Source organism: Hippopotamus amphibius, chromosome 2 (genome assembly GCF_030028045.1).
Source record: "Hippopotamus amphibius kiboko isolate mHipAmp2 chromosome 2, mHipAmp2.hap2, whole genome shotgun sequence".
NCBI lineage: Eukaryota > Metazoa > Chordata > Mammalia > Artiodactyla > Hippopotamidae > Hippopotamus > Hippopotamus amphibius.
In genome coordinates this window covers 24,771,759-24,789,448 of record NC_080187.1, presented here as the reverse complement: position 1 = coordinate 24,789,448, position 17,690 = coordinate 24,771,759, and the positions used below count along the sequence as shown (strand labels likewise).

General features: G+C 45.8%; 1 protein-coding gene across 15 annotated transcripts in view; it reads right to left on the bottom strand.

Moving 5' to 3' along the window:
- PTPN3 (protein tyrosine phosphatase non-receptor type 3) overlaps positions 1-17,690 on the bottom strand; it is a 134,253-nt gene that overhangs the window by 61,637 nt on the left and 54,926 nt on the right. For 10 of the 15 annotated variants that reach the window (XR_009051479.1, XM_057723740.1, XM_057723741.1 and 7 more), the window contains 4 exons: positions 8,122-8,276; positions 3,150-3,257; positions 3,031-3,073; positions 330-408 (listed from right to left, as the gene is read on the bottom strand). Coding sequence is in view for 13 of the 15 variants with exons in the window: in XM_057723740.1 (XP_057579723.1) it covers positions 330-408; positions 3,031-3,073; positions 3,150-3,257; positions 8,122-8,276 (385 nt within the window). In the remaining 2 variants the exon portion in view is untranslated. Of the gene's footprint in view, positions 1-329; positions 409-903; positions 3,074-3,149; positions 3,258-3,596; positions 3,787-8,121; positions 8,277-17,690 lie in introns of those variants that run through there. The other 5 variants (XM_057723750.1, XM_057723753.1, XM_057723749.1 and 2 more) reach the window with 4 other exon arrangements.

Here is a 17,690-nt window from a genome sequence, read left to right as displayed (position 1 = left end):
ACAAACTTCCTGCCTGCAGGAGCGGAAGATAAATGCGTTCTCTGAACACAGGTGCTCAACATGCAGGGGAGGCTGGGCGGAAGGGGAGGGAGGAGGTGGTGGGTGGGAGCCTGCTGGGAACGGCACCAATTAAGGAGGCGAGAGAAGGAGCCCAAGACAACACTAATTCACCGATTAAAATCCCAATACATGTCCCCCAATTTTTACTGGGATGATTGCAGTTATACCCAAATGAAATATTTTGGCCACAGTGATAAATTAAAGAGTACATTTTTAGTGGTTACTCATTTTTATATACTAAATAGAAAACTTAAAAAAAATGTTATTACCTGGTTTGTTCTTGCTGCAGTGTGTTGGGATCAGGTATAAAAAATCTTACTCGAAAATGCAGGGTACAGGGGAAACCTCCTACAACATTTTTCAAAAACAAATTAAATTTTCCCTTTAAAAAAAGTCAATGTATGTAAGCAGCTACTCTCCCATAAATGATGCATTTTTCACTAGATCACAGCTTTTTCCATCAATAAAAGGACTGATTCAAAAAAGGAGTGCATAAGTTAGTTACGTGTTCAGAAATCTCCAATTCTACAAGAAGTAAAATATTTTTGCAACATCAGCATAAAATGAGGTATAATCTACTTCCTATCACATGTTTAATTTAGGGATGTATTCAAACAATGCATCCATTATCTGTGTTAGGAACTTTAAAAATCCTTGAATCAACAGATTATACAAAACTCACAAAGCAGGAATCTCTCACACATGTAATGATTTCATACTTTTCAAATGTTTTCATGTACACTCTTGAATTTAAACACCGCCATGACTATGAGTAGGCTAGGCTGCTGTCAACTGCACTGTGCAGCAGATTAGCCACCAGGCTTGGAGATACGAGTGACTTGCCTTGGGTCACACAGCCGATGACAACACCAGAATTATAGCACCGAGTCTTTTGATTCTGCATTGCCGCATTTCACAGTCATTTTTAAACTGGAAAATATTTCATGCTTTGGATGCAAAGTGAATTCTAAAAATGATTAATACAGTAGCAAATATTACACAGCTAATATACTCAAATATGGCTTTACGCAACAACACCAGGAGTCCATTCGCTTGTAAGGATAAAATCAGCTCATTTCTTTTGCTGGGTGTGGCAACAGGAAAATATCAGATTGTGTTGCTAAGATCCCACGCTCTTCTTCATGTCAATTTCACCCTCCCTTACTCGGTAAATACTCACTGGCCCTTTACAGCACCTTCTTGCTCTCTGAAACTCAAGCCTTTCTCATCCTGCCCCCCTCGTTGATCTCCTCTACCTTAGTTCATTCTGGGCTTCATCCCCTCCCTCTTCAGTAGTACCTTCTGTCTTTATCTCCAGCTTGTATCAAAGACTCTAATGGTGTGTGCACCTATGAATGCACCTGTGTACAGGTAGCTGGTACCAGTGGGTGGCTCTGTCACTCTGGGTGCAAGCTGCCTACCTGTACGTCAGGGCATAGTCAAGTCCTCCCACTGCCTTGGCCGCCCCGTCGGATCCCCTGCCCTGCTCTATGACTTGTCATTTCTGTGTCCCAGGCATGCTTCCTCGCCTTTCTCGTCCTCCTCTGTGTACCCAGAGCATCGTAGCATGTGCTCAGGACTACCCCAGAGCTGTCTCTCCCCTTGTCTACATCCCTACACTTGGCTGTGAGCTCCTTGAGGGCAGGGTCCAAATATGATTTGGACCAGATTCCCAGAGCTCAGCCCAGTGCCGTGGCAGAGTCTGAACTTGGGACGTGTCTGCTGAAAGAGCTTGTAAGAAAATGAATGACAACACCTGTTCATGTCTGTGTGTGCTCATTCCTCTGTGAATTCAAATGGGGGCACATATTTACCTGCACGATGTCTCTGTGGCTCCCCGTGGGTACTTCTGAATGCTAAGGACACAACTCATGGGAGGAAAGAGCACCTGGAGTCTGAGCCCCAGACTCCAGGTGAGGCAGCAATGGGATCAGAGCCAGGTCTCCTGATCCCTACTCCTTCCCGCCTTGGTGCTGGGCGGGTGAGGAACACGGCATCACGTGTGCACACTCGTGTGTACAGATCCACCTGCCTCACCCCTGGACCATCCACTGGCCACATCCTGTAAGGCGGGGACCACAGGGATGCAGAGGGGATGTGACAAGGGCCCTAACTTCAAAGAGCTTGCAATTTTGCAAGGACAGTAAAGAAAAATAACTAGGACGTGAAGGAGACAGTGCTCTGGGGCACAGGGCAATGACCCATGTAAGGGAGGGTAGAAGGAGGCAGGGCTTCGATTAGAGGAAATAGGATCTGAGCGGCTTTGAAGAATGGCAAGATTTGGATACAGGGAAATAGGAGGGAAAAGCATTCCCAGCAGAGGGAACAGTCCCAGGGAAGGCACAGAGGCACGTGTGCAGCCCTGCATGTCAGCCAGGTTTGGGGCATAAGGTGCATAAAGGGGAACAGAGAGCATGATGTTGGAAAACCAGGTGGAGGGTAGGGTGAGGTGTGGCCTGAAAACCCACCTAACTGGGAATTAACCTATCGCACTGGGATACACTCACGTGTATGTTTGTGACACTATCTACCCACGCCTTTGTTTCCAGTGAATAGAACTGTGCTGTTGAAAAGGACTAGGGAGGGTGTGTGTGTGTGTGCGTGCGTGCGTGTGTGTGTGTGTGTGTGTGTGTGTGTGTCTTTCCCATCCTGGCTCTCACACTGGGCTGAAAAAGGCCACCCTCCTTCCCCTTTCTTTCCCATAAAAAGCAATGTGGGTTCCCTTGCTCTTAGCTGCCACCTTTCACCTTTCCCTTTCTTGCCCATATTTGGTGAGGACCCTTGGGGTCTGATCTGGAGGCATCTCCGCTAACTCAGAAGTCAGACAGGAGAAGTCAGCTTACTCACATCTCCCAGACCACCTGGAATCCAGGTACCAGATGTGACAGCTACGCTGAGGACTGGAGGAGAGAAATGGGCCGTGATACGCTAACACCCAGTGTTCAACTGAAATGGGAAGGTCGCACCCACCTTTTAACTGCTTCCTGATGGGTTTGCTTGCTTCAAGCCATCTCTGTTGGGTAAGAAAACATAAGATATAAAACCAAACCGCGCGGGAGCCCAGCATGTCTTCAAGGGAGGGTACTCACGGGAGAGTCCACTGAGTCATCACTGTGCTGCAAGCCAAAATACTCCTTCTCGGTCACGCCCAAGTAGTTGTAAGCCATGTCCAGGAGAACTTGACCGGTATCTTGTTTCTAGAAAAAAACATGTCGAGTGGGCCAAATTTTAAAACAAATTAAGAACTGGTGTTTAAATGTCTTTATTGCAGGCAAGAAGGTGTTAAAACATGCAGAGAGATTTCATGCACACACGTCCCCTACAATAAGAAATATTAATAAGAATTTAATAAATTACAAGTTAAGAAGCCCGACAGAACACATGGAAAGTAGGGCTACGACGAATGTGATTTAAGAGAATGAGATTAATTTAAATTTCTGAGATGTCTTCCTTCCTCTTAGCTGAGATTCCCAAGTGATAATGTCCGCATTGAAAAACTCAGATACCCCAACGACAGTAAACTCTCCGTGACCTACCTGAGGATTACCCACAGCAAAATGCTAATCCCACATCAGTTTGGGTTGGCTCCTCAGGCGCCGTGGAAGTGTACACAGGGAAGGAAACTCTACTAACAGCATGAAGGAAGACAGCTAAGAATACTCAAATGCCATCGGAAATGCCCTCAAAGTGATCTGGCAAGGGACTCTGCAGGATTATCTGCTTCCCTATGCCCCGGCATCTGAGGTGAGAAGCCAGTGGACGCGTTCAACCACACTTCACGTCCAGAGCAGGACTCAGACACCTTTGCCACTTGGTGTTTATGGATAGGACATGGTGCTGGGTGTGGGGACAGAGCCATAACACGTGTCCCTTTCCTGCCCTCCTGGAGAGACCAGCTGTGCAAGCAACGACGGTAACTTGGTGGGTGTGTCAAGTGCCACAGAACACTCGGGGCACAGTGAACACACAGAGGAGAACACAAACGAGCAGCTCGACCCGGGGACAAGGGAAGGCAGCCCCTGACCTGGTCCGGGAGGGTGACAGGGCTGAGTGCCGCGCCCTCCCTCCAGGCTCAGGCGCTAAGAAAAGGCATCAAGCGGATGGCTCAGCACAAAGGCACACGGGTGGGGAATCGCAAATTCTCCTTTAATCGGCAGACTTCTCTATCCTCTGAACCGAACTATTTAACTTAAGGGCAATGTGAGTCACAAATAGACCTTGTACAGAACCAGCAAAGGCAGCTTTTTTGAGTGCCTACGAGCAGATAATGTACCTGAAAACAGGTCACCGGGACCGGGACCAGGATGAGGAGAATTAGATAACTGTCACCCCCCGCTGCAGCCACTGCTCCAGGACAGTGTCAGGTTATCTGGCCTGCAGTGTGGGAACACGAGACACGCCTGTGTCCTGAACACATCCCCCTTCCTGCCCCAGGTCCCTGGCGCCCGCTGCTTCCTCCGATTCCCAGGTCACCTCCCATCCCAGGGGAATCAGGACTGTGTGGAAAAGATGACCCGGTGCACATACTCCAAACCGTGAGATCGTCTCCCCCCAAATTACGAGATACTCTTGATGCAAAGAGCTATCTGCTCCCCTGTTTGAAATTATTATTTCTATGATTTTATATTATGTTTAATATATATTATTAATAACTTTAAGCTCTTGGGCATCTACAAGGAGCCAGCCACGGTATTCCGCACCTTTTACATATGATCTCCGTTCCTCACAGCCGTGTCGCATAGCTGTCATCTCCATCTCCTGTGCTGATGAACAAACGGGGGCCCCAGAGGCTCCGTGCCTTGTGCTGTCAGTCGATGGAGAGTCCGACTTGCCTGACTCGGGTGCGTTTGATGCTACAGCCCTCACGTTCCCACCACACGGCCTCTCTCCCCCTGGAGTGCCTAATTCATCCATCCCAGCATCTCCACAACTCACCCAATTCTCAAAAGGAGTTGCAATAAGACACGTTTTGATAAGAACAGGCCTCCCAGCCCGGTGCCCACCCCACAAGAGTTCATCCTGGCTATATCAGGTCACTGTCTGGGACAGTCTTGCTCTCTGGCCAATGTCCAGATCAGCTTCCCTGAGGATGGCCACTCCTGGTCACAAGACGGCCTGGGCTGAAGAATCCGAATGCGATGGCACCAACGACCCCCAGGAGCAGAAACATATAAAGCGACGGAGATTCTAAGCTGCATCCAGGCCCTCAAATTCAAGTTCAGTGAGAGTCAGCCTTGACCAGGCCGCTGGAAGCTTGGGGAGCAGCAGTGACAAAGACAACACCATTCGTCACCGAGGATGACTGGGCGCACGCTGAGTGCCAGGTGCGTGATTTTCACTCTGGGCGGATGCCGTCCTCATTCTCGTCTACAGGGCTCATCACTCCTCCTCCTTAAAACACATGCTCGCCTGGGATTCTCACTCCCTCTTGGCCTCCCCTTAGCTCCCTGGACGGTCCTGCTTGTTCCTCATCTACCCAACCTTTAAACACCGAACCTCGTTCATATCTTCTGTCTGTTCACTTCTCAGAGGATCCTGAGGTACCACATCTACCCTGGTAATGCCCACAGGTGCATCCCAGCCTAGAGCCTTCCCTTAAACTCCTCGTTTGTATACCCAATGCCATTTCCACGTAGACGAGTAACAGACATCTCCAACTTACCATGTCCAAAACAGAACCAGTTACTTCTGCCCCCAAACCTGCTCCTCTCGCAGCCCTTCCCATTTCTATAAATTGCAACTTCACCTTGCCCGCTGCTCAGGCCAAAAACCTTGGGAGTCACCTTGAGGCCTGTTTCACACCCCAAATCCCACTGGTTCCACCTTTAAAGTATTTCCAGATGTGGTTTACTCTTAGCCGCATCACCACCCTGTCCAATTATCATGGTCTCTCCCACCGACCAACAGTCTCAGCCCTTGCCCCACTCCCCGCCCCTAGTCTAATGTCGACAGAGCATCCAGAGTGATCCTTGAGTCAGGTCACGTCAGGTCTCTGCCCAAACCCACTAATGCTTTCTGCCTCATTCAGAAGACAGTCAGCGCTCAGAATGACCTACAAGCCTCTCTACACAGTCCCCCATTCCCTCAAGAGGAAAAAAGTTACATAAAAAACAAAGAAAAAAACCCCCAAAACCCACCTATTATAGAAAAGTTGGGTTTTTCTCCAGACTTAAGTGGAAAAGAAGAAAAAATTAACTATTTGCACCGAAATGTTTTGTTGTGACAAAGGAAAATAACCAAGTACAATGTTATATTCCATCCCTTTTTATCATTTTTTCCCCCATCTGTATCATGTGCTGTGTTCATTTCACCAATCTCATGTCCATCTAGATGTAGAAGTAGGGGATAATCTTGTTGACAGGCACACTGATGCATGTGTGTTTGCTAGCTCACTTGTCCATGACAATATTTTATGATATTAAAGAAAAATCTTTTGCAATGGCTGTTGGGGAAAAAACAAACAAACCCATCACCTGTTATCTCTCTGACCTCATCTGCTGCTACCCTCTTCCTCCCTCATTATAATCCAGACGCACTGGCTTCCAGCCTGTTCTGCAGCCACACTAAGGGAAGGGGACCCCGCCCCAGGGCCTTTGCTCTACTGTTTCTTCTACCTGGAATGTGCTTCCTCCAGAGAACCACACAGTTCCTCCCCTTACTTCCTTTAGGTCACCTCTGAAATATCATCGTATGAGTGAGGTCTTTCCTAAGCACTTCTATAAAATGACAAATGACAATCCCCACCCCTGCCCCCTGCCCTGCCCTCTCCACGCTCCTTATCCTGATTTTCCTTCCAAGTACCTGACACCACCTGACATAGCACACATTTGTTTATGGTCATTTCCTCCCTCTAGGATGTAAGCTTTAAAGGGGCAGGGATCTTGCTCTGTTTTGTGTGCTGCTGTATTCTTTGTACCCAGAACAAAGCCTGGCACGCAGTAGCTGCTCAGTAAACATGTGTTAAATAAACACTTATGTTCTTATGAGGAAGAAGATAAATGGCTGAGGAATAGCTCCAAGAAAGACAATGTAAATTTTAACAAAGGAGCCACATCTGAACTAAGCTGTCAGTTTACAGCAACTGGAAAAGCCCTTTGGGGCCTTTACAGAGCATCCACCATGCGGTGACTTCATGCACACTGCCCCCTTCTCTTGCCTGCTCAGCCATCAACACCCACAGTGACCTGGGGTCAGCAGGGGGCAAACTCATGGCTGGGGGAAGACTGCAGCAGGGACCACTTTTTGCCACCCTTTAAATCCTTGTGGCCTCCTATCATCCTGCAGTTGTTCTCCGGCACCCTCTCTTCTTTTTCTGATGCCTTCCCTTGCACACTGAATTTTCCAGGCTGGGGCAGATGCTGACAGCCAGTCTGGGGTTGAAGGTGACCCCCTTAGAACTGGTCAGAAGATGGGAGAGACAGGCAAAGGTCACGAATGCCTAGGGGTGACTGGGGTGGGGTGAGGCAGCAGGGACGACTACTGGTCAGGCATCTTACTGCTGACATAGGACTGGAGACCCCGTTTCTAGCCCTACCTTTGCTTGAGGTGGGAGAAGCCAGGCCCTCCCCGAGCCCTGCCACCTGCGAGGCTAACCGTCTCACTACCCTCCAGAGAGGACTCACCATTTACCATGTGCACATTCAATGAGCAGCTGCTGTGTGGCAGGCACAGGGGAAACGACACTACAGTCGTTCTCTGGGAGCTTACAGTTTAAAGAGTAGCATATAACCTGATAATTACAGCTACTATTCATGCAATGACATGGGCTCTAATAAAGCATACACAGGACACCATTACTGGAGAATTGGCTCAAGAAGTCAAACATGTCACAGAGCAGTAACATCTAAGACTCATACAGTTCACAAAGAAGAGGGGAAAAGCCATGCCAGGTAGAGGCAAGAACGTGGGCAAAGTGTTTAAGCTTATTTCTAGTTCAATCTCGACATACAACATCTGAGACCTCAAGCTTTTATTTTAAAATAATTTCATTTTATAAACCAAGAAATGAAAAATGTTTCTTAGGGGCATTAATTCAGAAAAAATTAAATTTAGACAACTCACGTTAACTTTAAAGGTCTGTACCAAGCCATCTAAAAAGCGGATGCTGCAGACGACTTCGGATCGAGTTTTCTCTTTGGGTAATTCTGAGGTGCGTATGTTATTAATTCTTCCACCCAACGCACGTAACCGGGAGGTCATAACTATCGTTGAATAACCTGTAATAGAAGACACACCTGTTAGCTCTGATATGCAAATTACTAGTTCCATGTGAACATACATCCCAGTCCATCCATCCCTCACCTATCTGCCTTGACCCTCACACAACTGTCTGAAGAGCTCAGATAAATGACAGCCAGATAACAGACCAGGTTTCCATTTGAGTTTTGACTTCTAAGCAGCTTTAAACAATATTTACTTCTCAATTATAACACGTTCAGAGAATTATATGGTTGGTGTCCTACTGTCTCCCTGGTCTGAATCTTCTAATTTATATTTCCCAGGCTTTTAATTTTTTTATGTTTTACTACTTTATATATTTGTGTATTTTACCTCTAAAGTTTTACAGAACTAAATGTGGTGCAAAAATAATTTAAAATATGAAGACATTTATTGATCAATTAGACTACATTAAGACCGTCTATTCATTAAAAGACTATTAAAAAAAAGGCAACCCAGAGAGATATTTGCAATATACAACTACAAAGGATGTATAAAGAGCTCCTACAAATCAAAAAGAGAAAAAACAAACAATTAGGTAGAAAATGGGAACATTATTTGTCAAAGAAATGCAAACTAAAACCTCAAAGCAACAGTACCACACACCCACCAGAATGGCTATGATGAAACCCAACAAAACCAAGGGTTGGCCTTGGTATGGAGTAACTGGAACTCTCTGGCACTGCTGGTGAGGATGTAAATTAGTTTGCAGCTACTTTGGAAAACTGTTGGCAGTATCTACGAGAACTGAACATATGCATATTCTGTGAAGTAATTCCCCTCTAGGCATATTCCCAACAGAAAAGTATACATTTATCCACTAAAAGACATGCATAAGAATTTTTTAAGCTCTTTATTGGAATATAATTGCTTTACACTGTTGTGCCAGTTTTTGCTGTACACCAAAGTGAATCAGCTGTATGTATACATATATCTCCATATCCCCTCCCTCCCGCGACTCCTTCCCACCCTCCCTATCCCAACCCTCCAAGTCATCACCCATCATCAAGTTGATATCCCTGTGTTATGCGGCAGCTGCCCACCAGCTATCTATTTTACATTTGGTGGTGTATATACGTCAGTGCTACTCTCTCACTTCATCCCGGCTTCCCCTTCGCCCCACCTCCACCTCCCCACCCCACCCCTGCCCTGTGTCCTCAAGTCCATTCTCTACATCTGCATCTTTATTTTTGCCCTGTCACTGGGTTCATCAGTAGAATTTTTTAGATTCCATATATATGAGTTAGCATACAGTATTTGTTTTTTTTTCATAAGAGCTCCAAACTGGAAAAGACCTAATATAACGGATAAACTGTGGTAGAGTCCCACCATGCACGACTATACAGCAAAGGAAACGAACTACTGTGACACACCACACGAACTCTTCTAATGTTGTGTTGAGCAAAAGCATCCGGACTCAATAGATGACCTATAGCGTGATTCCATCTACATGAAGTTCAGAATAGGCAAAACTAATCAACCCAAGACAGGATAGCCGTTACCCCTGGGTGTAGTGACTGGGGGTGTACACGGTCTTCTGGGATGCTTATATTCTACCTCTTGATTGAGGTGCTAATAACACCGGTGTACTCACTTTGTGAAAACCCATCCAGCTCGACCCTTGTGATTTGTGCTTTTTTGTATGTATATTTCAATGAAGTTTATTTTAAAAATACATGAACGAAGAGGGAATTAGAGAGCAGTGTAAAATATGAGCATGGTATATTCAGGGAATGGTAAGAAAAGTGGTTTTATCAGTGAATGCAACTGTGAAGTGTTAGACTAACAGACGACAGTGGTATGCAACTGGTCACTTCGTGCAGGTGGGAGGGACAAGGGTCCAGGTCAGCTCCTCGGCTTAGGACCGGAGGTGTAAATCTGACAAGACTGGAAGAGCAGATAATGATGAAGGACTTGAGAGCAAGTTAATGTTCTTTTAAAAATTAATTCTCTGTATCCTTTCTATGATGAGCCGGGCCTTTGCACATGCTATTCCTTCTGCCTGGGAAGCTCTTTCTGCTTCTTTTCACCTGTTTAACTCCTCCTCAGGCCTCAGTGCTCAGTACGAGGATCACTTCTTCAGGGAAGCCTTCCCTGGTGTCCCTAAAAACTCATATATTTGTTGTGGACTCTGTATAGCGCTCATCATAATTTCACATTTATAACTGATGATGTATTCAATATCTGCTTCTGCCACTAGAAGCTGAGCTTCATGGGGGCAGGAACTGGGTCTGGTTTTGCTCCCTGCATCCGACACCCAGCCCTTGTAGGCAGTCAGTAAATATCTGAATGAATCAATGAATGACGTGAAAAATGAAGCCAAGACTTACAGTCTGGAAAAAAATAGTACAATCTGATAGACAAACGGGTTGGTGGGAACAGGCAGGAGAAAAGGACGGGATGAGGCTTCAGTTAGAATGCAGAGTTGGGGGGTCCCGTAGACCAGTGCCCCTCCCGCTGTAACGTGCACACGGATCACTTGGGGATCTTGTTAAGATGCAGACCCTTAACAAGGTCTGGGTGGGGCCAGGGAACCTGCATTTCTCAGACTCCTGGATGATGCCGCCGCCACTGACCCAGGGTCCACACGGTGAACCAGATAAGCAGCACCAAGACGTCAGGACAGGGCCAGACATCAAGGTTCGGGAACCAGACACAAGGAAGGTAGGAGGACACCGCTGACCAGAGGCCTGAGGAGAGTCAAGCTTCAGGCAACCCCAGAAGCACAGCTTAGCTGCAGCCAGCCAAAACACAGGGGAGATGAAAGCTAGGAGAAGATACACCCAGGACGGAAGGGCGCCCTTGGCCCCTAATCCTATTTCAGAAGTTCCAGGAAAACCTCCATGCTTCTGTAGATGGGGACAGGAAATCTCAAATATTAATAATAAAGATGGCTGGGACGGGCAGTGGAAGGGAACTTGTTGTCACTTACAAAGTTCCACCCAGCCCACCACCTCCACCTTGCCCTTTCCAAGGGAAATGTCATCCGCAAGGGGGAGGCATCTTCTGAGTAATGCCAAAAGTTAGCAAAAGGCAACAAATGTGTTCCGCGATGCTTGCATGACGCTGAATTTTAAATGCCATATTTATTGTTTAGTGCTTGTCTACGAATTTCAGGTGGGTGATAAGAATTCTTTTAAAGATACAATAGAACCATTTCAAGGGTGGCTCTTAGTGGGAGGCGCACATCAGAGTCACCTAGAGAGCTTACAGAAAATAGGCCTGCTCCTGCCCCACCTGCAGATGGTGATTCAGTATTCTGGGGTGTGGTGTAGAATGACACTCCTTTTGGGAAGCCCTCAAAGGAAGGGCCAGGCCGGCATCGGCTAGAGGAGCGGGCTTTCAGGAAACCTCAGGATGTGCTTCAGATGGTCGGACTTAGAACACAGTCAACCCTGCATAACCAAGGGTTCCATGTCCTTGGATTCAACCAACCACGGATCAAAAATATTCAGAAAAAAAATTTAAGAAAGAAAAAACAAAACTTGAATTTGCCATGAGCCTACAACTAGCGACATAGCATTTATGTCCTATGTACACTATGTACTGCATTAGGTATTATAAGTAATCTAAAGATGATTTAAAGTCTACTAAAACACATGTGCATAGGTTACATGCAAACACTATGCCACTATACATAAGGGACTTAAGCATCCTCAGACTTTGGTGTCCAGGGTGGGGGTGGGGGGCCCTGGAACCAATCCCCTTCGGATACCGAGGGACAACTGTATAGGTTCCACAAAATCTGAGCCATTCAGGGGGGTACACGTGCAAGACTTGGGCAGTTATTCAGAGCAGCCAAAACTGAGAGCAAATCACACCATGACCCTGGACAGAAAAAAACCAAAGGTGATTTCAAACAGGTGCCTCCAAATGAAAGACACAGGGCGGACAGTGCAAAGGCAGGGCTGATTTTCACACCGCGCTCACCTGAGCAGCACTGTGTCCAGTGCCAGTGTGTATACCCACAGGACTTAACCAGGGTTAGTGATGCTCCCAGCATGGTCCTGTAGCCATCTGCTGACAAACTCAAGTAGACCAGCAACCCAGCAGAGACCTACTTTTTCCTCCTACACGATCTCTGATTATTACATAAGGGGCTTGGGACCCAAAAACATAGTAATTCGGTATTTCATGAAAGTTGCAGAAATGTTCTCCCCACAATTATTCCCAAAGCGAACCTTAATAAAAGCGAGCCTGATGTTGAATAACCACATAATTGAGTCATGTGGTGTTTTCCAATTGTCTTGAAATTTTATCTTAAACAATCCGGTCAGGACAATAGATGCTGACTAACAGCCCTGTTTCCTGTACCGCAGCAATTGGGGAACTTGAGGTTTCTATGGCTTCCTTTATAAGCCTCTTAATTCTAAACAAAGCAAAAACCCAACCAGGAACAACTGGCCTCTCCAACCACAGATGATTACAACTGTAGCTGATGCATTTTACAACATGGAAGCCCAGCTGGTTCTTTGCATTAAGAAAAGGAAAAAAAAAAAAAAAACAGTTACAGCTTTAAAATCTGTTTTGCACAATAACAACAGAGGTTCTACTGTGACTATAGTTTTTAACAATTATACTTACAAAACATTATAGAACGAGGCATCATCTCAGCGCAATGAGATGCTAGGAACCCAGTACATACCATGAGCTGCAGGACCACCAGGTGTGAGTGCCTACACAATATGACACACACCAGATGCTCAACAGAAAGCATTTTATTAACAATCTGTTGTGTACTGACTTATGATTTCAAATCCATGCTGTGAAAGCTTGTTTCAGACAAAGTGTGGTTTGAACTTGTGTTGAATAGCCTGTTTTGATGAAATAGTTTTGAAGCTGGCTATTAGGACCTTCTTATCCAACTCTTACACTGGTAGTGGAGAGGACCATCACATCACTGACACTATAGTAACGACTCGGTGGCCATCACATGATGGACTAGACACCAGGAGGCTGACCAGCAACTCAAGAGTGTCTGGCCTGGGCAAGGGTCCTCTTCGCTGATCTACACAGCTCGCCAAAGGTGCTGAGACACTTGCTCCTGCCATATCCAGGCTACTCTTGGTCAGCGGCGGTGTTAAACCGTGCAGCAGTCTCAGGAAGAAAAGGGACATCTGTTCCTGCCTTGGCGAGGCTACTCCTCATAGGCAGTGGTACCAGCCATATAATGGTTCCTGGAGTAATAACATTCGGAGCAGTCCACCCTGCCTGGCCACGCTAGTGCCATCGCCCGTAAGCTACATGCCCCAGAAGTGAGGCACCTAAACCGGCAGCTTTTGGAAGAATGAACTCTACAAGAACCACCTCCCAGGGCTTCCCTGGTGGCACAGCAGTTAAGAATTCGCCGACTAATTCAGGGGACATGGGTTCGATCCCAGTCCGGGAAGATCCCACGTGCCGAGGAGCAACTAAGCCTGTGCGCCACAACTACTGAGTCTGCGCTCTAGAGCCTGCGAGCCACAACTACTGAGCCCACGTGTTACAACTACGAAAGCCTGCAAGCCTAGAGCCCGTGCTCCGCAACAAAAGAAGCCGCCGCAGTGAGAAGCCCGCGCACCACAACGAAGAGTAGATTCTGCTCCCCGCAGCTAGAGAAAGCTGGCACACAGCAATGAAGACCCAACGCAGACAATCAATCAATCGATCAAAACCACCTCCTAGAAAGATACATCTCAGCTAAACTTGGACTTTTTCTTTTATCTCCCCATTGCCTGGAACAACAGTGTAATCAATCTGTCATTGTTTTGGAGTATTTCTTTCTTGGCTTATTGAGAGACATTGTCCTTGTGAAAGAAAAATGCTGCCTGCCCTACCAGTAAACAAAGGAGGCTGCAGCCATCAAGCCACGACAGCCGCCCCTGAAGGTGAGCCCTGAGGGAACTCAGGGTGGAGACAAACGGGCCGCCCATGGCCAGGCCCCTCAGCCATTGCAGCGCCCCCTCCCCGCCGTGGTGTACCCTGAGGGGACTCAGGGTGGGAAAGCACAGGACACTGGCCCTAGACAGCTAAGGTGCATATCAAGGGAATGATTTCAATGAGCCCAGACGCTTGCATCTTCCCATACATAGAAGAGCACTAAATTCCTTAATTTGAAATATCTGGTTTTCTTTAATGAACAGTAATCTTTCGATGTTTGACTACTTGGTCCCTGTTGAAAAGAAACCCTATATATCCTGGCTCCTCCCTTACCTCTTCCAAACAGTCCCTCAGAGCTATCTGAGAGACTGCCTCCTGGGCTCAAAGTCCTCAGACGGTCTGCCAAATAAAACATAATCCTGGGCTTCCTAGGTGGCGCAGTGGTTAAGAATCCGCCTGCCAATGCAGGGGACACAGGTTTGATCCCTGCTCCAAGAAGATCCCACATGCCACGGAGCAACTAAGCCCGTGTGCCAAAAAAAAAAAAAAATAATAATAATCCTCACAACTTTTAGGTTGTACCTTTTTTTCAGTCAATATCCTATAGGCTATTGGCTTGTGACATATTATAAATTATAACTCCCACAGTGAACCCATGTTAAATAAATTATCAGCAGAGACAATCTCTGTCTCTGAGTATCATTTGCCCAAACAAAGCTATTCTGACACCATCAGGTGCTGACTGTAGACTGAATTGTGTAGGGCAATCCTGATTTCAAATACTTACAGATATACTGTACTAGTGTTTCCTGTAGTTGCTGTAAATGTGATATACCTGCCAGCTGCTCTACCAACGCAATGGACCCAGAATCAGGAGCCCGTTGCTCTGGGCATGGGTGCCCTCATGGTCAGGGTTGGGTAACAAGGCTTCTGTCACCTGCCCTGGAGTCCAAGATTGTGAAGAAGGGATGCTTTATTTCCTGAGGGTCTACACGCTGATCTGGGGACCTTCGTTTTTTCACAAGCCAATGAACCAGAGGCAGGAAGGAGGGAGAGGAGCAATCTTCTCCACTAGAGAAAGTCAGAAAGCAACCCAACTCCATTTTGATCATTTTAAAAGGAAGTGTTAAAGTTATTTCATACCCTTGTTTTTATGAATAAGAACTAGATCTCTAACTCAAAAGTGCAAAAGTTTCAGTTAGGAAAAAGAAGAAGAGAGCAGTTCTGATTTTAAAAACACGTAATCGGTGAGTAAACCACACAAATGAACCACAGCCGGCTCCCTACAGGCATCCACCTGAATCATCCTCAAGCTGACCTGGGCCAATGCCACCACCTAGTGGCCACCAGAGGAACACACTTCACCCCGTCACCTCCTAGCATGACTTTTGCCTTCCTCCCTCTTCAAGGGAAACATGGATAGTCAGGCTCCTTTCTTGTTTATCATCCACATTTCAGCTCGTTTTAAAAGTCTCCCAGAATACATATGGCCTTCTCTGTCACCCAATTCCCTCCTTTCCCTGATGAACGCAAGGGAGCGCTCATCCCTTTTTGGGGGGGGAGGGGGGCTATTTATGAGCCCCAGCATATGTCTGATGAGCAGATGAGGGACCTCTCTAGATGGAAAAGTAACAAACATTCACACACAATTAGCCATGCTAGACGGATGACGCAAATTGTGCACTTCTCAAATACCAATATTTAATGTATTTAAAGAAGATCGATGTTTCATTTGTTAAGCTGCTAGTATCAATACTGCTTCCTTCTCCTTTTCACTGTAAGCACAGCAGTTGGGCTGCATTAGGGGTTAACCAAGTCTGGGTTGGTGGGGGAGGGGCAAACAGGGGTCTTAGTAATCACATCACTCACAACTATACCGCACACCACACCGCATACCGACAGGAAAACAACCACTTTCCGGTTCTTGGCTGTACCTCCTACAAGGACAGCCTCTAGTTCCAATCTGTTCTTAGCCTGAGCCTAAGTGTTCCTTACACTCCTCTGAAGTAAGTATTAGGTGGAATTCCCTCCTGAAGGTAAAACTTACAAACATCTGGATGGGGATTTATCATTTATCAAGCACTAGATCAAGATTAAACTGCAAGAATGTACACTTAATACTTAAAATGCTAAGAAAGAAATAGTGATTAAAAGGAGACTCTTTAACCAGAGACTTAAAAAAAACTTGAGTGTACTTGAGAGTCATCTGGGGAGCTTGTTAAAATACAGATTCTTGGGTACCACCCACAGAGATTCTGGTTTAGTGAGAACCCAGGAAATTGCATTTTAAAACCTGAAATTTTTTTTTTTTTTTGAGCTTAGAGAAAAGTTGTGAGAAAAATGAAACTCCTGTACATCCCCACTGGCCTGGGTTCCACGTAACATTTTGTCACATATGCTTTCTCTCGCTCCCCTGCATATACACATACCCCACCCCCCCATGCTTTTTACTGAACACTTGAAAGTTGTAGATATCACGCCCCTTTACCTCCAAATATCTTAGCAGGTATCTCCCAAGTACAAGGACATTTCACAACCACAGTACAATTACCACACAAGAAAATTTAACATCAATAAACCACTTACAGTCCATACTAAAATTCTGAAAATTGTTCTGGTGATGTCCCTCTATTTCTTTCCCCCTGATCCAGGATCCCAACCAGGACCTTGCCTTGTTTTAGTTGTCAGGTAGAAGTTGCATTTGTAATCCCAAGGGGACACTGATGCAGGGTGTCCGAGCACCAAGACAGTGGAAAACTCTCAACCAGATACTTCCTTTCAGTTTTGACCATCTGTGCCTACAGTCAGGGGTTTGGGTAGGTCAGCACCCCATGTCAGTTTTCCTGTCTATATTACAAGTTGATTCCCAGAGCCAAAAGGGGTTTCTACAGCTTAGCTGCCCCATCGCTCAGTATGGGGAAGCACTTCCTAAGGCAATGTTGAAGTAACAGACTCCAGTCTATACCCTGGTGCTGAATGAGTGCTGTGGTCACAACAGGGGAAGAAAGCAACATGAAAATAAATACAGTTCAAAAAGGATTCTATCACGTGATATTTTGTAACCAGAGGTCTTGACTTGTTCAAATTAGTTGTCTTTCACACACAGCAATTCTTAACAATTCATAATATCCAAGTTATAAAAGAAGTCCGTAGTGCCTCTGTTATACACAGTCTCAGAAGTGGGTGACAGTCAACTACCACTGTCTTAAGGAAGAAAAGAAAAAGAGATACATGCATTTGGTATGATTTATTAGGTTTCGCAAATGTTAATAAAACTCACTCCAATTAATTAAAAACCAGTGATTTTAGTTCATTTGTGACATGCCCATATCTTAGAAAAACTATTTCACTCATTAATTTTAAATTACGTGCGGCTGATAACCATATCACCATACAACTGGTACATGGAATTTAATATTCATCACGACTATAATTTTTTGTAAATTTATCAACACTACCTTCTGCCATTTTTTTCCCACTTACTTGGCTTGAATTTCCAAAGTACAACACTGCATAATAATACAAAGATAAATATACTAACTTTTAAAAACTAG